The sequence below is a fragment of the Pogona vitticeps genome, chromosome 2 (genome assembly GCF_051106095.1).
Source record: "Pogona vitticeps strain Pit_001003342236 chromosome 2, PviZW2.1, whole genome shotgun sequence".
Classification (NCBI taxonomy): domain Eukaryota; kingdom Metazoa; phylum Chordata; class Lepidosauria; order Squamata; family Agamidae; genus Pogona; species Pogona vitticeps.
In genome coordinates, this window is record NC_135784.1 from 159,367,109 (window position 1) to 159,393,552 (window position 26,444).

The window sequence follows — 26,444 nt, forward strand, 5'->3', positions numbered from 1 at the left end:
TTTTTTTAAAAAAATGTATTTTGATTTTTTAGACAATGCATATTGTAATTTTCAGTGGTTTCAATAGAACATTTAACACATGTAAACACAACACAATCAAAGTCCAGAAAAGTCTCTCCTCCCTGCTCTCTTCTAATCCCAGGGCCTGCATCCTCACACTGTGTCATGAAATTCTAGGAATTCACATGGTGTGAAAGTCCTTTCTTTAATTTGTTTGAATCTGCTGTCCATTTGATAACATGATCATAGGTTTTCCTACGATAGAGGGCAGGCCTTCCTTTTTGTTTGCATTTTCTGCACCGAGTCATCTATTTCTGAACAACACAGCCTAAAACAATTAAGCTTGTCCCACTAGGGAAGATGTTCCACACTGAAAAATGTATGTTACGCCATAGATAATATTTGCAGCTGTGTGTTCAAAACCTTTCCTAATTATGTCTCCCAGGGAATTTGCCTTTTGCACAGCTCTCCTATGGAGGACACTTAGACTAAGCTGCCTCCCAACTAAAGAAAAGAAAGCTTATATAAGCAGCGATAGCACACAGTTTGGTTTTTAAAATCAACTTGGCCCGAAGCATGAAAGGCAGGGAAAAAATAGCCACAAAGCTTACTACTGCAATTTTTATTATTGCATCCTTTTTAAAAATGAGCAGGAGGAAAAGAAGGTGGAAGGTGGAGTGACCACTACAGAGAACATGAAGGTGGTGTATATCATACAAGGGCAGGGGAAAGGATAGGGAACACTCCACCCACTATGAAAGTCAGCCCCACTGTGTCAAATGCCATCTCCCAGCTACCCACTGCAATGGAGATGGGGGAGGAGAAATCTAGAAAAGGACTCAGACAGCTGGCAAAGTATTTTTTCAGAGTCTCAAGTATCTAACATCAATAGATGGGAGAAACACCTTTAAAAATTCAGACAGCACCCAACATAAAATAAAATAAAAGGTAAAAAGGAAGAGTCTGAAGACAACATCTTCTGGTCTCTGTGTTGCACAGTTCTCAGAATGCTCTCCGGGGACGGTTTGTTCCTATGCACATTATGTCCGCTTGAAATTCCAGCCCCTTACAAATCTAATTCCAGGTCCTCGAGTTCCTCTTCCAAAGCTTTCCTTCGAGCCAGCTTGTCCAATTGCTCTTTGGTTGGTTGCTTGATCTCCCCAGAGTCAATCCGTGCCTGCAACTCCTCCACCTGCCGCAGTTTCTTTTTCACGTTCTTGATTTTCTTGTTCTTCTCTGAGGTGGCGGCAGCAGCAGCAGCAACAGCAGAGGCATTAGTGCCGCCTGCAGGGGGTCTTGTGCTGCCAGCGGGAACAGACATTTTGCCATCCCCACTGTTGCCCGGCATCGCTGACAAGGTCGTTTTCTCCAAGGAGTGGATCAGGTCATCTGTATCTCGTTCCCCTTTCTCTTGCTGCTGCTTCCTCTTCTCCTTGCGTTTTAGGTTCCTCTTGGCTGTCTTGGAGAGTCCTGTTTCACTCGTCTCCAGTCCCTTTGAAACTTGCTTTGTTGTCGGAGTGCTGACCTCAGGATTCAGTCCTGGAGGAAGTTCTGGCTTGCTTTTGAAGAATTTCACATACTTATTCTCATACCTGTTTGGAAAAAAGTTGCATCAGAACTCTCTTCAAGAATAACAATCAGTCGGGGGGGGGGGGCGTGGAAAGAGTGGGGATGTCTTCTTCAGTAGTTTAAAAGAAAACAGGGAAGCCTCTAAAAAAGCTTGGAACACTGATTTCAAACCTTGCTCCATGGAGCAAGCTGGTTTAGAGGGGCACACTCCCAGCTGATCCTTTGGAAATCACAGTGAATTCAGTTACTTTTAGCATACAGTTCAGCAAGTAGCTGTCCTCATGAAGGTAACACCCTACTCCCTTCTGCCGTACTGACGGGAAGCTGATGACATCCCCTGACCCCAAGTAACATGTGGGGCAGTATTGATGCCGTGTGTGTGCATGCACACACACACACACACACAATCTTTATATACTCAGCGGCCCCATGCTGAGTCAGACCACTGCTTCGCAGCAGCACAATACTGTCATCTCTAAGGGCAGCAAAGCCTGTCCAGCATTTCTTTCATAGCCCTGTCTGGAAATCCTTCCTTTCGAGTTTCCCTGATTGTCTTCCATCCAAATGCTGACCAGGACTGATCCTATTTAGTTTCTGAAACCAGAGAAGACTGGGTGTATTCAGTGTAGCGTGGTTCCGCCTGCCATTGGTTTGCCACCCACATGCAAGTGGCCTCAGAACAACCCATGCTACTTTGTGGTTCTCAAATGGTCAACACATACACTGCCAACTACTTCAGTAACTGGTCATCCCAAGCCTAACAGGGATATTCTTGGCAAGAGATCACCCAATGTTAACTAAACCCTCATTTTGGTAATATAGCTGTTCTTTTTATTTCCTGCTGCTTCACAGAAACAGCTGGGGAAAGTGCAGCACAGCCTATGAAAAGGAAGGTAGCAGAAGGTAGAGATTTTCTTTATATTTATGCTCCTGATGGATACAGATGAATTACAGTGGTGCCCTGCTTGACGACGTTAATTCGTTCCGTTAAAATCGCTGTTAAGCAATATCGTTGTCAAGCGAAAGAAAAAAGCCCATTGAAATGCACTGAAAACCGGTTCAATGCATTCCAAAGGGCGCAATACCTCATCGTCTAGCGAAGATCCTCCATAGGGGAAGCCATTTTCGATCGCTGTCTTCCGGAAATAGGTCTGGAAAACAGCGGGCGGCCATTTTTAAACCCCGACGATCAGCTGTTTTTGATCATCAAGAAGCAAAAAATCGGTTCCCGAAGCAGGGAATCGATTGTCGTGTAGCAGATTTTCCCCACTGAAACATCATTTTGCAATCACAATAGCAATCGGTAAAACCTCATCCTGAAGCGACTTCATCGTCTACCAGGGTAATTGTCAAGTAATCTAGAGGCCAGTGGGGAAGGGAGATTCGTTTTTAAAAAAAGGACATTAAAAGATTGGGCCAGAAGTGAGAAATCCATGCCCCCTTCTGTTCCTTTCTTTGTATTACTAGGAAAATGCTAAGCCATGTTCCCTCTGCTTCCCCCAAGCAAGGGAAATATGCTGTCTGGAGGAAGCTTCTTGTGTCAGAAATATCTATGTGGATAAATGAAAAATGGAGAACAAAGAGCAGAGTTCAACTTACACGGGTACCTCTTCTTGAGGAACATAGCCTTCCTTCACCCTCCTTTGTTTCCTCCAGGTTCCATCTGGGCGTTGTGTGGAGGCGATGTATTTTCCTGCAACATTTATAAGTGTTTCATTTTATGGAAGTATACTGCCCTCATTTTATCTACATGGGCTTTTTAATGTCCTCTTTCAAAATTTTCTATGAAGCTTTCCCCTAAACAACAAGAGGACACACCTAAATGTATCTTAGCCATTTTTATTTAGTCACTTCGTATATTACTAAATTTCCAGAAGGAGAGTACTAGCACTGAGATATTTGTCTGAAACTCCCAAGTGATTTGTCACATCCAATTATCATGAGCAGACTTCTTTAGGACAACATTTAATTTTTTTTCAGAACACTTCAGTCAGACTGTAATCCTCTACCCACTTACCTGGGTGCAACACCTATTGGAAACAATGGCACTTATTTCTGAGCAGACATGCTTAAGATTGCACTGCTGCAGCGATACTCAGAAGAGGTAGCTTGGTTATTTTTATTGCCATATTGAAAATGAAATAACACAAATGACTTGTATATGATAATGCACAAAGCAATTAATCCACTAACCACACGGTAAAAAGGATTCAAAGAGCAAAATGTGGAAAAAGTTGACCAGCCTTCACCAACCAGGAAATTCCAGAGGTCTTGGCCTACACATATAATCATGCAATTATGTTGGAAGGAATTTGTAAAGCTATTGAATCCAAACCCCTGCTTAATACAGGAATCTAAATCAAAGTCTGGCAGATGGTTGTCCACTTTTCTCTTGAATGCCCCCAACACGGGAGCATTCACCACTTTAGGGGGTAATAGGTTCTATTATCATACTGCTCTAGTGTTTTCCTGATATTCAACCAAAATTTGGCTTCCTGTAACTTCAGCTCATTGTTGCGTGTCCTGTACTCAGAGATGATTGAAAACATATCCTGACCCGTCTCTTTTTGACAATCTTCCAAGTATTTTGAAAAGTGCTATCATATCTCCACAATTAGAAATGAGATAAGATTAGTCTGGCAGGATTTGTTTTTGACAATCCATGTTGGCTTCTAGTTATTACTGCATTGTTTTCAAGGTGCTTGCATAATGACCGCTTTATAATTTGTTCCACAATTTTCCCTGGGGTTGATGTCAGGCTAACTGGTCTGTAGTTCCCAGGTCCCTCTTTTCCCCCTTTTTTAAAGATAGGGACTATCTTAGCCATCCTCCAATCATCTGGCACTTCTCCCACACTCCATAATGAGAGTCCTTCAGCAATTTCTTTCAATACTCTTAAGGTGCAATCCAGCCTTCCCCACATTCCAGAAGTCTTTGACTTCAACTCCTATAAGCCTCTACCAGCATGACTGTCAATGGTTAGGCATGCTGTGAGCTGTCATATAAAACATATGGAGAGCAACAATTTGGAGAAAGCTGTACTATGCCCATTCATTTAAACCAGAATTGCCAGTATTGTCTTCAGTGCTTACACGTACAGTACTTGGACAGTGCTCCAACTGAGAAAGCTGCTGCATTGCTCTGACAAGGTGCTGGAATCACATATGACCAGATCATAACTGGCACCTTGTCAAATGCTGCAGGCCCTTCTGCGGTTTCACGTGAATAAATACTGAACAGGTTCCTGGCTTGTGAACTTGAGTTTAAACTACTGTCCCTGGGATAGGGAAACCCAAGTTGAAAACTCATTCAGACATGAAGCTCACTGAGTAACCCTGGGCCGATCACCTTCTCTCAGTCTAATTTACTTCATAGAGTGACTGTAAGAATAAACAACAGAACAACATACACGGACTTGCGCTCCTTCGAGGAAAGGGAGGGTGTCAATGTAACAACATTGAACCTTGTTGTTAGGTGTGCATTTGACTAGAAAGCTAAGGAGGACTAATCTGTACCTTGATTAGTCAGAGAGGAAGGAACATCAAGCAGGTCCAGCTATTCTCGTCCCTGCAGAAATTTCATCTCCTGTACAGTTAATAATATTTGCATCTGGTCATTTTCGTAATGGGTAGGGAGAGGAGGGAAAGAAAAAAAAACATTAAACATCTGCAGTCTAAAAACCAGTGCCACTGGCTTAAAAAAACCCTGTGTGCTAAAAAAAACCCACATGTGATCACCGACACACTGTCAGATCACTCAGATCACTAAGCCATGCCGTTAGCCTAGGCAGTTTTATACACCTAGGTGTCCTTCCATGTGTTCAGGCATAAAAAGACTGCCACACGGTATGCAGGAGTCAAGGCACAGCAAGGAGAACGTAAGCCATGCGCAGAGGATGGTCCAGTTTGGCTTTATACAAGAGGACAAATGTGCGCTGGCGCGTGTGCAGTACACGTGTGAATGAAGGCTAAGGAGGAATCCGGGCACTCAAAGCCGTCTCCGCAGGGGAGCGCCCAGCCAGCCTGAAGCAGGGAAGGCTTGCCTTCCTTCCACCGCCGTGGGGACTGCTTCCAAGGGACAGGGCTGAAAGGGGGAGCGCAGCAAATGGAGCCCAGGCAGAGCGAGAGAACGACGCGCGAAGGAAAGCGGGGGGTGGGGGGTGGGGGAAGAGAGAGAGAGAGAGAGAGAGAGAGAGAGAGAGAGAGAGAAGCGCCACGGGAGGGGGCGTGGCACAACGGAGGATGGCAGATAAAGGTGGAGCCTGACGGCGAGGATGGAGAGGGGGAGGAGCGGCCCCGCGAGAAAGACCGGAGGGGTTACCCATGGGTCGCCCAGCGGGCGGGGGGGGAACGGAAAACGCTCGGTGTAGTTGGTGCAAAGTAGGGGAGGGAAACAGACCAGCACGTACAATTCCTCCGCCTCCCTTCCCAGCCGCGGCTCCCCCACTCACCGGTTTCATCCGTAACATAGGGAGTCGCCATCTTGGAAACGCTACCTACTTCCGGTTGCAGTGCCTCCACCTCCGGATATGACGTAGATGGGAGGTGAAGGAAAGCCCTCCAGCGGCCATTTTGTGTACGAAAGGAGCTTGGTTTTTTTCCCCATTGACGGGCTCCGCTTTCCTTCTCTGCCTCCCTCCAGATTGGGGATTGTGTGCAACTAGTGGGCTGGGTGACTTTGAGGTTTGGCAGCATCGGCGTTTTAGTACCATCGCGACATACAACATCTTGGAGCTGAGTTCCAAACCTGGGCTGTTTTAAATGTTAACTTTGAAACCCAAAGTTTCTTGGGTCCAATGTATTCGCGAAGGCTTTCATGGCGGGGATCTAATGGTTGTTGTGGGTTTTTCGGGCTCTTTGGCCGTTTTCTGAAGGTTGTTCTTCCTGACGTTTCGCCAGTCTCTGTGGCCGGCATCTTCAGAGTGCTGTCCCAGAGCACAGAGTGCTGTCCTCTGAAGATGCCGGCCACAGAGACTGGCGAAACGTTAGGAAGAACAACCTTCAGAGCACGGCCAAAGAGCCCGAAAAACCCAGAACAACCATGTCTTGGGTCTACTCATTATTCGGCCACGAGAAATAAGCCACAGTTCAGGAAAGAGGGAACCTCTCCCTCTCTCCCTTAATTTTTAGATATTTTTGGCAGACATTGGAAACTCTTTGTCTGTCTAGTATTTTTTCAGTAGTGAGCGATAGGAAGGGTCAGGTAAAAAAAGTGGCTTCGTTAATGAAATCAATGTGTCAAATGTGGCTTTTTATCTCCCTTCTTTATTCTAACAAGAATTTGGGCCGCTAGGGAGCAGCTAGCTCAAGGTCACCTTTGGAGTGCCATCATCACCCATTGGTGGCTTGAACCTAGATCTTCCAGGTCCTAATCCAGTGCAAACATTACACTATACTGTACTGGGTCTCTCTGTTACATCTTTAACGGTGGTAAAACAAAGGAGGCAAAGGCTGAAATCGTTGATGAGTATAACATAGCAGCTTATCCCACTGAACAAGGAAGGGGTCTTATTTTACATGTAAAGGGTATTGTAAACAGAGGTTAGCAGCCACTTGCGAGTTTTTTAGTTCTGGATTTCCTGCTTTGGTAGGGTGTTGGCCTCCATTGGGGGCTCTCCAAGCTCTACTGTTCTAGACAGCAAGTGACTTGTAGTGTAGCAGCCTAGGAATGTTGTATTGCTTATGCTATGGTCTTGTTATGGGAAGTTTAAGTCTCTTCTGACTGCTCGTGACCCTATGAATTAATAACTGGTAAAAGTTCTGTCATTAACAGCCCTTATGCAAATTAAAGGCTGTGTCTTCCTCAGTTCAGTCAATTCAGATCTGATCCAGAACCCATTGATTTGTCTTTCTTTGTTATCTATGTAACACATTTTGATTTAATCATTTTCCCCATCATTGTCCAGTTTTCACATTCATATATAATCAGGAATGTTGTAGTATGAATTATCTTGCTTGTGGACTCCAGCAACACATCCTCTCATTTTATTTTTTCTAGTTCCTTCATAGCAGTCATTCCATGTCTATCTTCTTATTTCTTGGCTGCAGTCTTAATTTGGATTGATGACTCAGTTATCTTTTAACCATTCTAATTGTTTTCATTGTCAACTTGACATTCCTCTGATTTTCTATAGTCATTTTTTTCTTTTTATTCTTCAATGGTAAGTCTGCTTTTGCACTTTTCAAACTGAATCAGGAGTTGTTTCACAATATGATATCATCTGTATACGGTGTGTTCGATTATTTTTGTTACTTCCACCAATTTTCAGTCCTTCATCTAAATCTAACTTGGCTTCTTGTATGATACAATATCATTTGCACATACTTTGAAAGGGTAGGGAGATAAAAGACACCCATTAGATGACACCTTTGCCCAGTGGAAACCACTGTGTTTCTCTGTATTTTGTTCTAACAGTAGCCAGAATATAGATTACAAAGCACAACAATCAAATATTGTGCCACAGCCATTTGTTTAAAATCAGCCATAGTTTTTCATGATCCACACAGTCAAAGGCTTTACTGCAATCTATAAAGCATAAACAAATTTTCTTCTGAATTTTTTTGGAACAGTCCAGCAGTATTTTGCAACATGATCGCTAGTGCCACTTCCTTTTTGGAATCCATCTTGAATAGCTGACATTTCTCACTTGTAAGAGATTATGAGTGACAAATGTCATGCTATTCAAGTGCTGTAAGTGTATTTTAAAATCTTAGACATAGTGTGCCCTGCATGGGAAATTAATGCAGTGGCCCTAGAATTACTGCATTGTTTAATATCTCTTTTCTCTGTGATTGGAATGTGTACCGGATCTTTCTAGTCTGCTGGCCTTGTTTTTGTTTTCAACATTTTATTGACATATTCTTTTTAGGATTTCGAGAGATTTAGTCTCTGTAACTTCAAATGGCTGTATTGGTATAATGTTTGTTCCTGCTGATTTCTTTCTTTGTTGTTTTGAGAACAGTTTTCAGTTCATTCTCTACAGTTGCAGATTCTTCATTACAAGATTCTTCTTTAAGGAATCTATCATCATTGCACCTTTTCAGTGCAATTTTTCAGTACTGTATATTGTTTCCATCTTCTCTTTATTTTATTTTGACCAGATAATATATTCCTGTTGAACTTTCATCTCCCCTAATCCTGATTTAAAATTTCCTTTGATTTATTGGATCTTATGGAAGATGCCTCTCTCTCCCTCTCTCATCCTATTTCTGTACACGGGTTATATAGTAGTTTTATTTGTCCTTATGTTCAGTCATTAAAAATGTACTTTTTAAAGCCTTGTGGCACAGTGGTTAAACTGTTGTACTGCAGCCAAAACTGTGCTCCCGACCCGAGGTTCAATCCCAGGTAGCGGCTCAAGTTTGACTCAGCCTTCTATCCTTCTGAGGACGGTAAAATGAGTGCCCAGCTTGCTGGAGGGGGGGGCAGTTTGCAGCCTGTATAATTAACTTGTAAACTATCCAGAGAGTGCTTTAAGCACTATGGGGCGGTATATAAGCAGCACACTTTGCTTTTTTTCATTTAGGATTCTGTGATCCTGTTTCTGTCATCTGCTATTAACTTTTTAAAGTTTCCTTAGTTGGCTGTTGGAGCTTTTGTTTTGGCTGCAGAAATTGGCTTTTTGCTAATAGTACAGTAACAATTAATGGTCTGTACCACAATCTATAAGTGATCTTGTTTTTGCAGAAGGACTAGAGTGTTTCTGCCTTCTGTTCCCAATATATACAATGTCTTAGATTTCTGTATTAGCTGTTTAGTAATGTCCATGTATGGAATTGTCTTTTAAGGTTGCCTAAAGCACATAATTGCAGTAAAATGTTGGCCTTACAGAAGTCATTGAGTCACTGTCCTTCAGTTTTGATTTCTAGGCTAAATTTTTCCAACAATGTTTGGTTCTGCTTTATTTCCTACTTTTGTATTCCTGTCACCCCTGTTTTGTCTGGGCATTTGCTCTCAGTTTCGTCTCATTATTGTGTAGTTGGTGCATAGAGTTGAATGGTGCTTATGCTGGTGGATGTTCCATTAAGTGTGAATGATATTATTGAGTCAGACTTTCCATTATAATCCTAACTAAGCAGGGTATGTCTTGCCTTGCTATTATAGCCACACTGTTTATTCTGAGTTTGACATTTCCAGAGTAAAACAGCTTGTGATTATCTGATTGACAATGTCATATTCTAGGCCACTTTCGTTTGTTCACACCAAGTATTACAATGTTAATTTTTAAAATATTTAAATATTTAAAAAAATACCATGTGAGGGATAACTTGGTTTACACATAGTGGTTCTCTTACCACTTGTCCAGTTATGCCCAGGAGGGTCAGTGCACTAGTGGTTGGGCAGTGCCTCCTGTGGCCTGCTCTTCCCCAGCATGATGCTCTGAGTTGCTTATTCCTGGGTACTCCAGGGGGGAAAAACACAAAAGCAGGTTGTTGCTTCTGGCTGCATAGAAGTCAGAATAACCCACAATACTTTCAAAATCTCAGAGCATCTCAGACACCAGACTTACTATCATCAACCCCTTACAGCTGTCTGAAAGAATCACAACTTAAATAATTTTTTTAGGTTTATTAAAAAGCAAAGCATACTTGTAACAGCTTAACAAAAGATCAAATGATTCAGCAGTGAATACAAAAAACATCATCGGGTAGAATAAGTATAGGGATTGAGCTCAAGGCATTGTAGGGCTTTTCCACAGAAAATAATAAACACTAATCTAAGCTACCCTATTTTCCCAAAAATAAGACAGTATCTTATATTAATTTTTGCTCCAAAAACGCATTAGAGCTTATTTTCAGGGGATGTTTTATTTTTGTCATATACAACCATCTACATTTATTCAAATGCTGTCATGTCATCTTCTGGTTGCTGCACAATAGTGGAGGGCGGGGTTTCACTTAACTGGGGCTTATTTTTTGAGTAAGACTTATATTACGAGCATCCTGAAAAATCATACTAAGGCTTATTTTCAGGTTAGGTCTTATTTTAGGGGAAACAGGGTATCTCTATACTTACAAGTGCATATAGAGTTCTCCATACAGATAACATGAAGCATGGCATAAATTGGCCTAAGTCATCCTTCCAAAATGATGTTTCCATTTTAATTAGTTATCTTCAAATTTATATCCCCTCGTCAACGGTTTTGAGGGCTCCACCAATCACATTGTGCCTTTTAATTGGCCCTAGCTGTACTAGCCAAGTTCTTTTAATAAGCTTCATTCTAGATGCAGACAATTACTGAAAAGGAGTTAAAACTTTGGCAGACAATGATTAATGAGCAATGTAATGGAAATAAGAGACCAAGAATAAATAAATAAATATACCGCAACAGGAAGGAGGACTCAGTTTGCCCAATATTACAATGTATTATATAGCAAATCACTTTACAGCAAATCCGGCATATATCAGATATTATAGCAAACAATAAAAATGTAATTTGGATAGAATGGGATTTTTTAAAGAGTTTATTGGAATTGTTTTTATAAAGAAAAAAATTAATGATGTACAGTAATTAAAGAAATGAATCACTTTACAATTATATGTTGGAAAGCTGGAAAGATTATAGGAAAAAAGTTAGTCTGATATTCTCACTGAGTCAGGTGGTAGAGTTAAAGACTTTCCCAGAGAGTTTGAGGAAAATAAGTAATGTGTTAATTGAGAAGGAAATTATAAAAATAAAAGACTGGGTAAAGAAGATGCATAAAAGTGAGCAAATAAGAGGTATATTAGGAGGAGAGGGATTTGTTGGTTAAAATTCTATTACAACTGGATGATTGGACAAAAGAATGGAAAGCTCAGCAAGGAGCGGGAAGACCATTGATTAAATTTGAGGAAATAATAATTTAAAGAGAGATAAATTTGGAGCCTGGGAATAGAAGGGGTACTATAAGTATAATATACAGGATGTTGACACAGGCAAAGCATAAAACAATAGCTTTAAAAGAAGTATGGCAAGAAGATTTCTTTATCAAGGGGTAAGACTGGAAAAGAATGTGGAATAGATAATTAAAATATGTTGATAAGGGTTAAAGAAAGTTGTTATAAATTTGCATGGAGATGATACTTAATGCCTGTGAAAATGAATTTATTAAATGAAACAGCATCGTCTTTATGCTGGGAATGTCAAAAAGAAAAGGGGACATATTTACATATGTGATAATCTTTTGAAAAGAGAAAAAAGGAGTGGTCACAAATTTTTAAAAAGATAAATAACATGTTGGGTAAGGATGTACAAATATCTTCAATGATAGCCCTGTGGAATTTGGTCAGCAATATACATTAAGACAGGAAGAAAAGGAATTAATTGCTATTATGATGATGGTGGCAAGGCTAATGATTAAAAAGAATTGAAAATACAATAGTCAGCATGGAAGCTTGGTATAGAGAAATGGGAAATACGGCTATCAATTGTAAACTTAAGTTGTGAGTTTAAAGTAAGAAAGAGAGTACCGAGCAGTAATAACTTTAAAGACATGGAAACCATTTTTGTTACATGTATTTGAAAAAGGGAAAAGTCTCATTCCTGGTGAAAACTCATTGTATTTTTGGAAAGAAATGGGACAATAAGTAATAATAATATAAATTAACATGTGAAGAGATATACAATCCTGAATGGTGAGGATATAAGTGTGTGTTCCCCCCCCCCCCCGTTGTTTTAATGTATGATACTTTGGTCATGTTTTGTTTATTTTGTTTGTTATAATAAATAGTAAAAAAAACCTGTTCTAGGAGTCCACTTTAGTTTGTTCACACCTTACAATGTTTAAATATTCCATTTATTGTTTAAAATGTCAAGCTCACTTTGATACAGATATCCCCCATTCTGCAAGCCAATTACAATACTGTATGTCCGTTGTGCTGCATCAGACTTCTGTTTGGCCTCAGTGCACGTTGGCAGCTAGATGTCTTCTCAGCTTTAATCCAGTTGCTTCACTGGGACAATGATATTTATCCTTATCCTTTGCTATTCTCCATACCTGAGCTGTGTCTTCCAGCTTAGGAGTCTCTCTTGTCTAGCACGTTCTCCTGCTTGTTTTGAAGTGTTTCATCATATGGTTTTGATATATAAATATTCAGGAGTGGTTTACCATTGCTGCCTTCTCCACAGGATTGGCAAGACTTAGTTTAGTATCACTGCTTTGTCTATGAAAGATGCTCTTCCAGTATCAATTGCTACTGCTGCTGCCCAGTAACTGCCTTTCCAGAATTTCTCTGTCCCCGTTATCACAAGAACTGCCTGTGCTCTGTTGCTGATGCATCTATTAATTCCTGAAGAGGATGGATGTACAGTATCTTAATTGTAGTATCTTAGCTTTGACCATTCTGCCATGACTAAGGAGCCTGAACTGGTAACAGAGGCTGGCTTCCTAACAATGTTACTCTCACCTTCTCAGACACACAAAACTCCCTAACCACCTAACTCTCTGAGTTTTAAAATGTAATAAATCTGAGCGCAATAAAATATAACAGAGACTAATCCTGACATCCATGACATATATAATGTGGAAATTTATTCCATTAAAACAACGGATCTTATTTCCAAGTAAGGACGGTTATGCTTGGGCAATAAGTGCCTATGGGCAGCCTAGGGCTGATGCATTACTTATGCCAGAGTGGACTGAATTCTGACCTCTTCAACTTATGACAATCTACTAATAATCATTCAGTCATTCCTTCCTGTAGCAGAATGGTGTTAAAACTGCATCTTAGTGCTAGCTGCAACAACAAAACATTTTGAAAGGGAATTGGAGAAGCTTTTAAGACCCTGACATTCAATTTATTGGCAATTCGGCATTTCTGGACAAAAGACATAAAAGGAAGACCATATATTGGCTATTAAAAGCTTGCTATTATATCACAGGAAAGGCCCCTGACTGGATTACAACCCCAGTGTAGTTAGGCAATTGCCTCCAAGTAAGCCAATTAGCTTCCTATAAAGATAAGTTTGTTCATTCAGTTATAAATGATGCCCCCAAAGTAAGTCAAACGTGGTAGTTATGCTATTCAGATTTTGTTTCTGAAATGGGGAGTTTGCAGGGGTTATTATGCAAAACATAGACAATGCTGTTTTATTTAGTCTTGAGTTAATTACATCAATATGTGGATAAATAGCTGAGAAAGCTGTGGTTAAAGAATAGTGTATGAAAGGGAAGAAGATTAATTGCAAAGTTATGTTGTTTTTGTAAAGGGCACTGAAGAGAACTACTGTATAGGATCAGCAAACTAAGTTCATTGTTCTGCTTTGCAACAGGATATCACACACTTTTATTTAGTCTGTCCATTTCTACCATACGTATCCTTACAGATAATATCCTATTACAGGACACCTGAAAATATGACTAGAGTATCTACAAATAACCATAACAGAAACATCTGCAGAGAAGGAATAGAATTTGCGTATGTTCTATATAGCACAGCATTTTTAGAAAAAATAGGTTAGCTGTAGTTTCAGCCATCTTCATAGAAAGATACTTGAATTATTTATTATTTATTTAATTAAAATATTGTTACCCTGCCGTTCTCTTTAATAAGGACCCAAGGTGGTTTACATCATTAAAAGACAGCATTTAAAGCTAACAAGAGTGCATATACATATACTAAAAAAGATAAAACAAACACCATACTGTACTTAGAAACAGTAAACGAAAGCAACACCAAAACACATTCAGAGCAGTAGGGTACAACAATCCATTAAAAAGCCTGATTCACACAGCCAGTCACTCAAGGAAATCTTACTTGAAGAAAAAGGTACTGTATTCGACTCCTTACGGAAGCACAGTAAAGATGGGGCTAATTTGACCTTCTATGGGAGGGAGTTCCAGTGTCTGGGAGCAGCAACAGAGAAGTCCCTCTCCTGTGTCCCTGTCAAATAGGAAGGCATATCCTGATTATTTTAACACTCAAACGGGCTCATAAAGGGAGATGTGATCCTTGAGACAGTTTGAGCCTAAGACATTTAGGGCTTTATATGTTAGCATCAGCACTTTGAATTCTGCCCAAGAACGAATCCGCAGCCAATGGAGCTACTGTAACAGGGGTGTTATGTGATCTCTATGACCAGCCCTGGTTAGCAATCTGGCTACTGCATTTTGGACCTGCTGAAGTTTCCTGAGACTTTCCAGAGGTAGCTTCACATTGAATGCATTACAGTCAGGTGTGCCATTGTGGCCAAATCAAACCTCTCCAGGAAAGGGTGCAGCTTGAAATGAAATTATTTATTTCAAATTATTAAATTCAGTTAATTTACAGCCTGATGTCTACACAGTGAGGATATCTCTGCAAGCAACAGTGTCTGTGACCTACAGATAACTACAGTATAGATTTTATCAGTGGGGTTTTTAGTCTGTTGAAATGTGTGGGGTGGATGGAAATGGGAAGACACAGTTTTGAAAACCAAAGCAGTGGCATTCTGCAGAGCAACCACACTTTCTACCTGTTATATCACTTTATCGACATCCTCAGTTGGGGGAAAGGGAGACTTTCTGACCTGACCTGATTTTAGAAAGGCTTGGGGGGCGCGATGCTCAGCATATTCCAGTTGGGGAGACACACATTTGTTAATTTCAGCAGTTAGGAGATGTGTAGCGTGCTGCTTTGAATGTTACTGCAAAAACACAATTTTGTTAAGTGGCGGTTCCAAAGATAAAGGCCAAACCTGACACACATCTAAGCGTATGTTTGGCTGCTTCCATTTAAAATGGACCCACGGTAGTGGGAGTGGGGATCTATTTTTTACACAGAAAGAGGCACATGAAGTATATAAGTAAAACCAGACCCCTTCTATAACCTTTTAAAAAATCTTGTTACACTCTGCTGCTTCAGGCAGTTTCTTCACTTCCTGATTCACTTCCAGTATTAGACGCCGCAGATTGGGCAAATAAATGTGGGAGACAGGTTCAGTTGTCCCATCCTATTTCTTTAGCCCTACATATGCTTTGGACTGAAGTCTGACAGGGTGTGCTATTAGTAAAGGAGTTTGTTTCATACATTTATTGTTAGAAGAATCTTGCAGGTCACCTTACCCGTTGCTCTGTAACAGAAAGATTCAAATTAGCCTTGGCAAGCAGTCCAAATTTCTTTCCTTCCTCTCTGTTCATTTTATGAAACCGAATCAGGACTGTTTCTCCTGTAGATCTTTTTCTATCTGTAATCCCTTCTGCTGTTTATCTAGTAAATAAAAAGATTCAGGTCTGTGCCCCCCCCCCTTGCAAAGAGCGAGTAAAAACAAGAGGGTAAATTAAATGATTGAAAAGAGGAAAGAGCAAGAACTGTTTCCCACTATTCCCCTTCTGCTAAAAGCGTTGAGATGTCTGAGTCTGCTTTTAGCAGGAAAAATGGGTGAAAGGACATACAATTGTGTATCTAAACCCTGCTTCTCACGTAGCAGAGGAATAGACTGGATTATATAGGGCCTTTCCTTATGCCTGCAATGTGAATGCAGTCAAGAAGTGATGATGGAAGAAAATGGCAAGAAGGTTCATTTTGGGGATACTTTTCTGTTACTACTATAGAACTTCTACAAAAAAAGAAGGCGGCGGCACAGAATTCCATTCATCAGAGGAGTAATAACGGCCTCCTGCCTCTGTTGCACTACAAACTAGAAGCTGTAGGAGGAAAGCATACATAGACCTCTGTGTGTCGTGCTGCCAGACTTGTCCTGGGGCTACGCGTACAGCCGGAGCAACCACACAAGAGTACAGATCTGTGTGACAGACTAGATTGTTGGAAGCAGAGCAGTTGCAACTTTATGTTGCTAGTTCTGTGCAGTAGCTTGCATGCACTTATTAGCCAACATTGCTTTCCTTTCCCCCTTGCCTTTGTAAGCCACATTAGCAGGGATAATAACATGCAGGCTTGATGGTGTGGGTTGTGGGGTTTTTTTTGTTTTTTTGTTTTTTTTGTTTTTTGTTTTGTTTTTGGTCACAACTGATTTAAGGATGGTTGTCATTTTGGGTGTCATGGTAAGTGGCTAATTGTAAAACTCACTTTGCTGGATTGTTCTGAAGCCTTCCCTGTGTGGTATATTCCAGGTACAGTATTGTTTGCTGTAGCTTGCTTCATCTCCAGTCAGCAGGGCCATTTCCCAGAGCTCTAAGGAGCTGCAGTCTAAAACATCTACAAGCATACATTTTGGGGGTGCTAATTAACCCAATGCTGCAGATTCCACAGAGAAGGATTTACTTCTATTCCATTTCACCTTAGAAAGAATGATATGCAGAATAAAGTCATGCTTGCCAAAACTAGGGGATTAATGGACAAAGTCTTGGCTTCTTTGGCACATAAAATATTACGGTGTCATGAAATATGAACTGTCACAGTTGAAACTGGTGATCCTATAACCCTGCCACGAGGGTTCATGGCAATTAATGTGTGAATCTGGAAGGATAGATACGTGGTCTTTGAATGCTGGAACTGGCAGGACAGAGGCAGGTTTCACAGTTTCTTAATCCTTCCAGGTACTGCTAGTACACAGCGGAAGGTGAATTGTTTCCGCATTAATGTGTGATGCATCTTGGCCCAGCGAGAGATTACTATGCTTGGTAGAGTTCATTGGCAGCAAGTAAGTACATTCATTGCTCATTGCTACTTCCAGTATTCCATCACCAGGTCTAACTTTGGTTCTTGATGCGTGAAGCGGCATTTGGGGGGCGAAAAGAAAAGAACCTGGAGCAATGCTCGTCTGCAACAGCTTGAGAATTATGGAACAGATGTTCCTAGTTAGCTCTGACAAGGCGAGACGCAGTGAAGCTGAAGTCTCTTATGTAGGAGCTGGTAGCAGCTCATGTGTATTGCATAGTTCAGTGAAGTCAGGATGTGCATTGATTTGGGAAGACACGATTGCTTGCATGCGTCTTTGGCACTGCACATCCCAATTGTGTAGATTTTGCTTTTTTGGTCATGGAGCAGCAGAGCTGCAGCATTTTGTATAATTGCCCAGTAGATGTCACTCTAGCTTGCTAGCGTTAGGGAATGCCAGCCCAAGGCAAGAAGGTTTGGTTTATTTCTCCCAGCGAGTTGTGTGGCCTGAGAAGGCAGTGACTGTGCAGTGAGTGTGGCATGGTCATGGGCACCTTGTGCCGAGCCTCCCTCTGGAACCCATATCACTCTCATATATCATATGCATTGCTCTGCTTGCACTTTTATATTGATCCTCTGCTCCTTGGTACCCCACTCATAGGCCGCAGCACACATTATTTTACTAGCATTGTTAGCAACGATGCCTGTTCTTTACAGGCATCAATATCAGATACGTTTCCACCACCACCACAAACAGAATTTTCTTGGGATTACAGCATATAGGGAGGGGACTCCACCCCACACAGATTTCTGCTTCGCCAGCATGGTTGTCAGGCTTCAAGAAAAGGTTTTCTGTGGAAACCACATGCATATTTTTCCTAAGAAAACGGTAAAGCAGTTTGTGCCGCTTTGCCAACTGCTTTATCTCCTTTGGCACTCACTGTCTTGCTGCTCTTTACAGTATACCTTTGGCAGAATCATGTTGTATCGGTGACTGAACCACAAAGATATATGTCCTGTAGATTTATTACTACTTTCATTATGGCTTTTGTGGCAAAGTAACTCTTTACCCCACACTGAAATATGTCATTGCTTGGATGCAGATATATATATTTCCGAGTTTGTACTTTACATTGCTGATCGTCGGTCACTAATTCTTATTTTATTTGTTTATTTTATTTCACATGTTCCTGCTTTCTTCTAAGGATCTCTTAGGTGTACCTAAACTTATAAAGGATCAGGCCGTATGTAAATTATTTTATAAAGCTTTACATTTATTTGCAATTTTTAAAGGTTCGGAAGAAGGCTGTTTGGCAACAGTTATAATCATAAAGACAAATGTATATTGATTAACAAGGCAAAGACATAGCATTTGCTTAATTCATATTGTTCTTTCAACGGAATGAAACTATAGTCATTAGAGAGTGAGAAGGGAATTAAAAAAAGACAAGGAAAAATGGAATAGAGAGATAATGTCAGAGGGGAAAACAGCCACAGAAATGCTAATCAAGATTTTCTATTTTTTTTTATCAGGGTATGCTGTACATGGATTTTTTTCCCTGAGTTGTTTCATGGTTGTGCTGGTTTTTGCAGTTTGTTATGAGATACAGTTCTTTTACTTGAGCCCTGCTGATTGGAGGACCTAGCCAAAACAAGGAGATGGGCAAAGCCCCATAATATAGGGCCTATGTTGAGATATAATTTAGCAGCATGCACTACTAGAGGATGCATTGAGTTAGCATCCTGCTGGACATGCTCCGTAGGCCAAATATCACATTTTGAGCAGCAGATTGTATTCAACATTTAAGTTATATTCCACAGGAGTGTGGCTAGTTCAAAGTGTCTAGTTACAGTGGTGCCTCGCTTGATGACGTTAATCAATTCCAGCAAAATTGCTGTAGAGCGAAATCATTATCAAGCGAAAGTAAAAAGCCCATTAGAATGCATCAGAAACTGGTTAATGTGTTCTAATGGGCGAAATACCTCATCATAAAGAGAAGATCCTCCATAGGGTGGCCATTTTCTGCTCCCTGTAGAGCGAAGAATCCGTCCCTAACACAGTGGAGAGCCATTTTAAACAGTGGGTGGCCATTTTGGAAACCCAACGATCAGCTGTTTTGATCGTAAAGCGAAAAATCGGTTCCCAAAGCAGGGAACCGATCATCGTAAAGCATTTTTTTTGCTATCTAAACATCGTTTTGCAATCATGAAAGCGATCGCAAAAACCTAATCATTAAGTGGATTTGTCGTGGAGCGGGGTAATCATTAAGCGGGGCACCACTGTACTTGAGATGAAAATTTTTGTTTGGAAAGTTAGGAAGTTCTTCCACTAAGTACCGTAATTTTTCTTATTTGCTAGCTAGAGCACTAACATCATAAATGGAGGATATAACATAGCAAATAACAACAGTATCGGTGACTACAAAAGGACTTGTTTTTATTCAACTCAGACTTCCATTTAAGTTGATTTTTATTCTTGTTCTTTTTAAAAAATATATTTTATAGGGTTAGGATTTGGGATGGGGACAGGGGACATGGGTTTAAACGGGTTGTAAATCAACATGAACATTTTACCATATTCATTTTTATCTGTTACATTTCAAAGATACGTAAGTTTACGTTGTAACTAATTTATAATACATATTCTAATCCTAAATTGATTTTAGGATTTCAATTATCAAATATTAATTTACATTCTATTTCTAAGCCAATCATAAAATTTATGCCAACGATCTTCATGATTCGTCTTTCTTGTTGAGTCTAGCTATTCTGATAGTTTATCCATCTCATTTTATTCTTGTTCTTAGTCATTTTAATAATATTAACTGGAGGCTATGTCAGGACATCCTCTCTGGAGTAACCTCTGCATCTGCTGTGAAATCTGAGATTGTTTTGAAGTACAGGTAGATGATAAGAGAATAACTTGCTGATTTTACTTCAGACTTTGCACGTGTGTTGCCCTTCCCTTAGTTTTTCCTTTCCCCCTCCCCTCTTCAAATAAACTTCTTTTACAATACTGTATTTGAGATCTTTGGTTACATTATATTAAAATGGAAATTACAGTATCTCTAAATGAGTGGTGGTACATTTGTAATATAATATCTAGTATAACTCCCATCAGGCCCAGTGTGATTGGGTTCGTTGGAAATCTGAAGCAGTTCCTCCTTTTTGGTGGGAAATAACAACTGAGTCTCTTTTGAAACATCAACAGATTTATTTGTTTTAACATTTGGTGATTCCACAACTTCTATAGGATCAAAACAACTAGGATTAAGTAACTGTCCATAATGTGACGATGAAAACTCTGTTGTAAATTGGGAAAGTTTATTGAGGGGCTGGTCCAAATCATTCCTGGTTTGTAGGTTTCCTCAGTGGAGCACTCCGCACTGCGCAGATCCGTCCCGCAACAAGGATGTCTGGCCCAGTCTCCCTCCTGAGGTGCTTGAATGAAGGATTGATCCAGTCTGATTACCTTCCTCCAGTGACCTTTTCCTCTTGGAAAGACTACAACTGTCCATTCTAACGTCTCCCTCACCGATCCCTTTTCCCTTTTTAGCTCAGGGTCTGGTAGTAATCCTCCCACTTTCAGGTTAGGGAAATCGTCTAATAATCCGAACGTTTTTTCATATCCGTATTCATCCTTTCTAGTCCCTCTCTCGCTCCTCCCTCCTCCCTTGTTGTCACTTTCTTTGGTATACTAAAAACTCTCCTCCCCTTGTGATCTTTTATATCCTGTTCCCACACTGGCAGAATTATTTGAACCCTTACCTCTCTTCCCTTTGATTCTTTTCCTTCTCTTCTACAATCAATTCTTCCCTTTCTATTATCTTCCTCTCTTTTATCTCTCTCCCTCTCCCACGACTACGCTACCTCTCTACTCGAGGGGATGGCTCACTCTGTTCCTTCTCTCTTTTCTCTCTCTCTCCTTCACACCCAGCCAGTGCAGTCAATAGTGAGAGATGTTGGGAGGTATGATTCAACAACATTAGGAGGCCCTTAAGTTGTCTTATTCTAATATATATAGATTTTTTTTTCTAAAACAGCTCATCCAGGAAACCTTGGAAAAAACAGAATCCACTAGTTGAGAATGCCTTCTTTCTTCTCAAAGCTATCAGAGTATTGTATATGAATGCCAAATTCCATTTCCAATTTATGTTGATTCTAGAGTGTGGGCTTCCTAGAAAATTGATATTGCAGTGCCAGAAATTCTCTAATTATTATTGAGGGATATGTAAGATTGGGTTATATCTCTGGGCTCAGCAGCATATTCACCCTAGTGTTGTTAATATCATGCAAACTTGTCAATATCATGCAAACTTTATTATCAGCACATGTGAGGGACACTGTCCACAAATGCAAAGTCTGGTTCTCACTAATGGAAATAATGAATGATAGTTTTATTATGTGTATCAAGAAAACTTCACATTCTACTCATTTACTGTTCTAGAGTCCTGTGGCACCATGAAGATGAGCAAATATTATAACATGAGTTTTTGTGGGATCTAATCCATTCAACTGAATGTCTACGATATTATTTAGAATGTTTAGTATACACAGTATACATGGCTGGAGAGATGGGACTGTAGGCAGAAAGAAATTAAATACACAAAATATTTAGAGTGATAATTCCATTATTGGCTATGGTTATTCATTGTATGTTTGTTGATAATACCAATATCCTACTATTAGGTGAGCTTATTAACATATTTAATCTGATATGTCATCTGATCCTTTCTCAAACTTCTGCTAATAGACTGAAACTTAGTTTCATATGGTTTTAAATACATTTTAAATATATTTAAATGTTTTAAATACATTCAGACTACATGGGTTAATTAGCTTGTGAGGAGGTTTGTGTCATCAGCCACAGTTTGTTGAATAGCTAGCATTAATGATGTTCATATCAAGTAATATTTTCTACCAGTAGACTACTGGAGGCTTTGTTATATGGGCTTAAGACTGAGCTATGCTGAAATTTGTCCAGGCACTGAAACACAATGGATTCAAAACCATCTTGCTGCATATTTGGGGTTCCTTATTCATTGTGCCTCTGGGATTTATCATGAGATAAATCCCCAGAAGAAAGGAAGCACCATATACATAACGACATTAGGGGCATTTGTTGCACTGTCTGGTTCCTCCAGTGCTAATTAACTGTATTTGCTTTGACGACCTTTGTTAGCTTCCTGATCATACATATTTTCCAGGACTAACATGACTGTTTATACTTGACCGTGGAAGTAATATAAAACAGAGGTGCTCAAAATTCATTAGCTATTTATATGCTCAGAAGACACTTGGGTAAGTACATATATTCTCAAGCTTTGTTTTAGCCAGACATTAGCTTTAATACGTTCCAGGCTTGTCTCGTCTATAAACTCCAGGGATTTATAAAAGAAAACTAGTGGTGAAAGTTGTAACCTGGGAGGCTTCTCCAGGTTCTTTTTATTATTTTTTTCAGAAAGAGTGATTGCCCTGGAAAGTGCCGTCCATCATCTTTCCAGTACCATAGATGAAGCAGGGGGTTATTTGAAATTTCATCCTCTATTACAGAGATATCTGTCCATCGTAGTCCACCATAGTCAGCAGAGCCTATCCATCAAGGTTACTCATGAATCAGCAAGTTCTTCATCTTTGTGCTGCTGAAGAACAAGAAGTCCTCTTCAGATAAGGCGTGTTGTGGAGAGGAGCTGAGCTTTTTGGGTCAGGGTGTGTTGAGCTTTTTGCCCCCACTTGGGAAGGTAATTTGAGTCTTGAGGTACCTGAACTGTAGAATGGACCGGTGACTTTAACTGGGTTGCAGGGGAGTGTCACAATTGTCATGGAAATCCAGGAAGGTATGTGAAACATAAGAGGGTGTGGCTATACTAATCAAATTAAGCACAAGTCTCTGTTCTGCAAGCCTTGTATTCCAGGCAGGGAAGAGGGGCGTTAAATGAGATCCCAAAAGAAATGGCTCCACCACATGCTGCTTCAGCAAAACCTTAGGTGGTTACCCAGAATGTGGCCAGCCCTGACAGAATGAAAATTATAAAAAAAAAGTAATAATAACCACAGCTCACCTGATCTGTCTTCCTAACTGAAGCTAATGTTTGATGTACATGCATTTATAGAACTGTATTCACAGTTCTACAAAATTGTGTGCTCTGGTTTCTGACCTTACAGAACTCATCCTCTGAACCATTGTGGGAAGGACAATTCTCCTCTCTTTTATTGATTGGTTTCTGCCTCTCTTGCTGTTATTCAGACATGGGTGGTGTGGCTTCTGTGAGAAAAACTACAGGCTGGAGCTGTGTAGGAGAGCTGTGACTCATCCCCTGCAAAGAATATGTTTGCTTCTTTGGTTCCAGCCTGTTCCGAACGACATCTCTCAACTTCCTCTGCGTTTTGCCACCTGCTTTTTCAAGAAGCCTGAAATTGAGGGGGCCCATCAGCTCACACGGAGCATCAAACATTTCTTGTACATTTGCACAGCAAGCCAGTTTCAGTTGCCATGTTATTATAACAGCTAACATTTTCAAAAGATGACAGGAAGTCTTTTTTTGTCCCCTCTCAATTTACTTTTAAATGGCTTACTTAGTGCTAATTCATAATAATGGGAAATGTATAGGAAAAAGGTACATATAGGAAATACCACGCAAATTGCATGCAGATTATGTCCGCTCATTCATCTGTTGGCTCATAGTAGCTCATGACCAAAGCGACCCACTCCTCCAGTTTTGGGTTGGAGCATCCTTGCCCCCACTTTAATCTGCAGGGCACCATGTGTCATAATGAGAAAAATTTGAACAAAGTATAAACAGATTTTTAATATATATATATTTTAAAATATTGTATTTTAAACTATAAATGAGTGGCTTCCAAAATGTCCTGTCTTTGACAGACCTGCTCAGCTCTTTCAGGCTGTGGCTTTATGGAATCAATCCATCTCATAAATAAGTACGTAATGGCCATTTCAATAAATATGTCAACATCAGTTCTTATCAAAACATAGCATTGGTGTTGCAGTAATATACAGTATAGAGAAGAAATCCTTTTTAAAGGAATCAGTGAAACTGAGAACAGTGCATTAAACTCTAAACATACTGTAACGTCCATTAACAACCCAATTGACAGTTTTCAAAAATCTAATGAAAGGTTTGTACAGGCAGCAGTGTTGTCTCTTTTTCTTTTTTGGTGTTTTTTTGTAGATCTGAAAAGTTGATCCCAGTATTTGTATCCCCAAATAGGGAGTGTATATTCAGATGTGCTGGGTTATTCTGGCACAATTTACCTGAACACATCAGGAATGCTCCCAGATTACCCTCCCCTTTTGCCTATCTTCTCTGCCCTCTCTTACTACTTCACTCTCTCCTCCCTCCCTCCCTCCCTCCCTCGGAAGCACCCTCAAATGACACCCACCCACAAAGGGCATGGATCAGCACAGAACAACACAGCACTGTGGGCCACATGAGCAGATCCTGCACTAGAGTAAGGAGAACAAAAATGCCTTACCACCAGGACGTGGTGCACAAAAATATCAGAAGGGAAAGGGTTTTGACATCAAGTTCTGCTTCACATTGTGTGGATGCCGGAAAGCAGTAATTGTGTCACGGGTGCAAAGAAAGCTACTCAAATACTTAGTGTGGATGGGGTCAAAGTGATTTAGCAGCCTGCCTCAGATCTAGGTTGCTTCCCTCCCCACCTTTCTTGTAAGAGACTATCTTTATACATAAGAAATACATGCATTCTTATATTTTAAACTCAAATTAATATTACCTGTACTTAGTGTTCCTGTTCCACACTGAATCCAAGGTTTGGGAAAGGGAACCTTCTCAAGGGAACATGCAACTTCCATTACAAAGCAAGAGCTTTGTTCTGTATGCCAACCCTGCAGGCACCCCAAACCAGAAAGTTCAGTCAAAGGGTCCCATTGTGTTTCATAAGCAAAGAGCTCCAGTGAACCAAGCCACACAATACAGCAGGGAAGGTCAAATACTCCAGGCACTCTGACCTTGAGGGACATGCCACAAGGAGGTGGCAAAGGCAGAAAATAGAGACACATGAAGAAGAAAAGAGAAAGGTTGCCAAGGCAGAGAAAAAATGTGTGACAACTACGTAGATAGTCAGCTGAGATCTAAGGCTTTTGCTTTTTCAAGAAAACTTTTCTTATCACGGCTCTCAAAAGATAGCCCAAGATGTTTTGAAACTTTTCCTGATTTCTGTTATATTCCTCCAGTTCTTGACCTATTTTACAGTCTCCGTTTTTAAAATGTGCTCTTAGCAGAAAGCTCTGACAGCCCTATCTTGTTTCCACATCTTTGGCTGACATTTATTTCACATTTTTTGTGATTATTTCTGTGTAGTACCAAAGATAACATTGGAGGGGGGGACCAATTTTCCCCTTGCAACTATTTCTTTATATGTACATATAACACTGCCTTCCGCTACTAAATCCAAGCACCACTGAAACAGCATCATTAGGCTCAACTCTGACCTTAACTCTCTTCCTCGCAACATAAGATGACCCAAATAGTACAGGGGGAATAAATTCTGCTCATGTCCTACTTTTTCAATAAGTGCCTTTCCACAGAAAGAATGACAGAACATGTGCCCAAAGCTCATTTTAAACTACGACTCCTTTGCAGGTAACTTTGCACTGGCAGTAGAGATACTGTACTGTATATCTTGCTAGCACTGAGAAGAATACAGTAGTTTATATATAGAATAGAATATATGTAGTTTAAGGTATCACTGTCCAAGATATCCCCCCAGGCAGCCTCTCATCAAGGGCACCAAGACCCTGTCCTCCACACAGGGTATCGAGTCCAAAGACACTCACTGCACAGCTGGTCATGACCAAGCAGAGGCAGGAGCACAAGGCTAGGAGAATGGAGCCGGAACAAGGCACCGAGATGCAGGAGGCAAAAGCAGGGGCCAAGGCAGGAATACTGGAACACAGGGACTCTGACGCTCCAGAGCCGCAAGGCAGTCAACACAGCCAAAGACCTTTGTTGCTGAGGCCAGTTCTGGGAGGGAGAACCACTCCCTAATTAGGCCTTCCCTCCAGGTTTCCAGGGGAGCCTCATGAGTTGCCCAGCAGCTGCTACACTGGCCAGGGCCTGAGCCTGGAAACACCAGGCCATTCCTGGGTCAGGCTGGCCCCCGGCCCTGCAGCTGCCAGGGCAGTGTGGGCCAGATCCTGACATAACGTTTAGCCAAATGTGAAAGTACTTGGATGCAAAAGGGTGTGTAGTCTTGCCTGAAATAACAAACAATATGGAGGCACTCATAGGTGGTCAGTCAGGCTTCTGTTTACTTTCTGGACTAGCTGTATACTCATGTCAACAGAAGCATGCAGCTTCCAAAGAGTTATCTGT

At 40.7% G+C, this 26,444-nt stretch overlaps 1 protein-coding gene and 1 long non-coding RNA gene across 2 annotated transcripts; both read right to left on the bottom strand.

The window, feature by feature from the left end:
• Positions 1–607: 607 nt before the first annotated feature.
• Positions 608–26,128, bottom strand: PYM1 (PYM1 exon junction complex associated factor). The gene is made up of 3 exons (XM_020782911.3): positions 6,020–26,128; positions 3,169–3,262; positions 608–1,592 (listed from the first exon to the last, which is right to left on the bottom strand). Exons 1-3 carry the CDS (start codon positions 6,261–6,263, stop codon positions 1,067–1,069), a joined length of 864 nt encoding a protein of 287 aa, XP_020638570.2. The 5' UTR covers positions 6,264–26,128; the 3' UTR covers positions 608–1,066.
• On the bottom strand, positions 5,084–5,746 carry LOC140704635 (uncharacterized). Its single transcript, XR_012083952.2, has 2 exons — positions 5,297–5,746; positions 5,084–5,178 (listed from the first exon to the last, which is right to left on the bottom strand). It is a non-coding gene; the product is annotated as an uncharacterized LOC140704635 (long non-coding RNA).
• Positions 26,129–26,444: the final 316 nt, after the last annotated feature.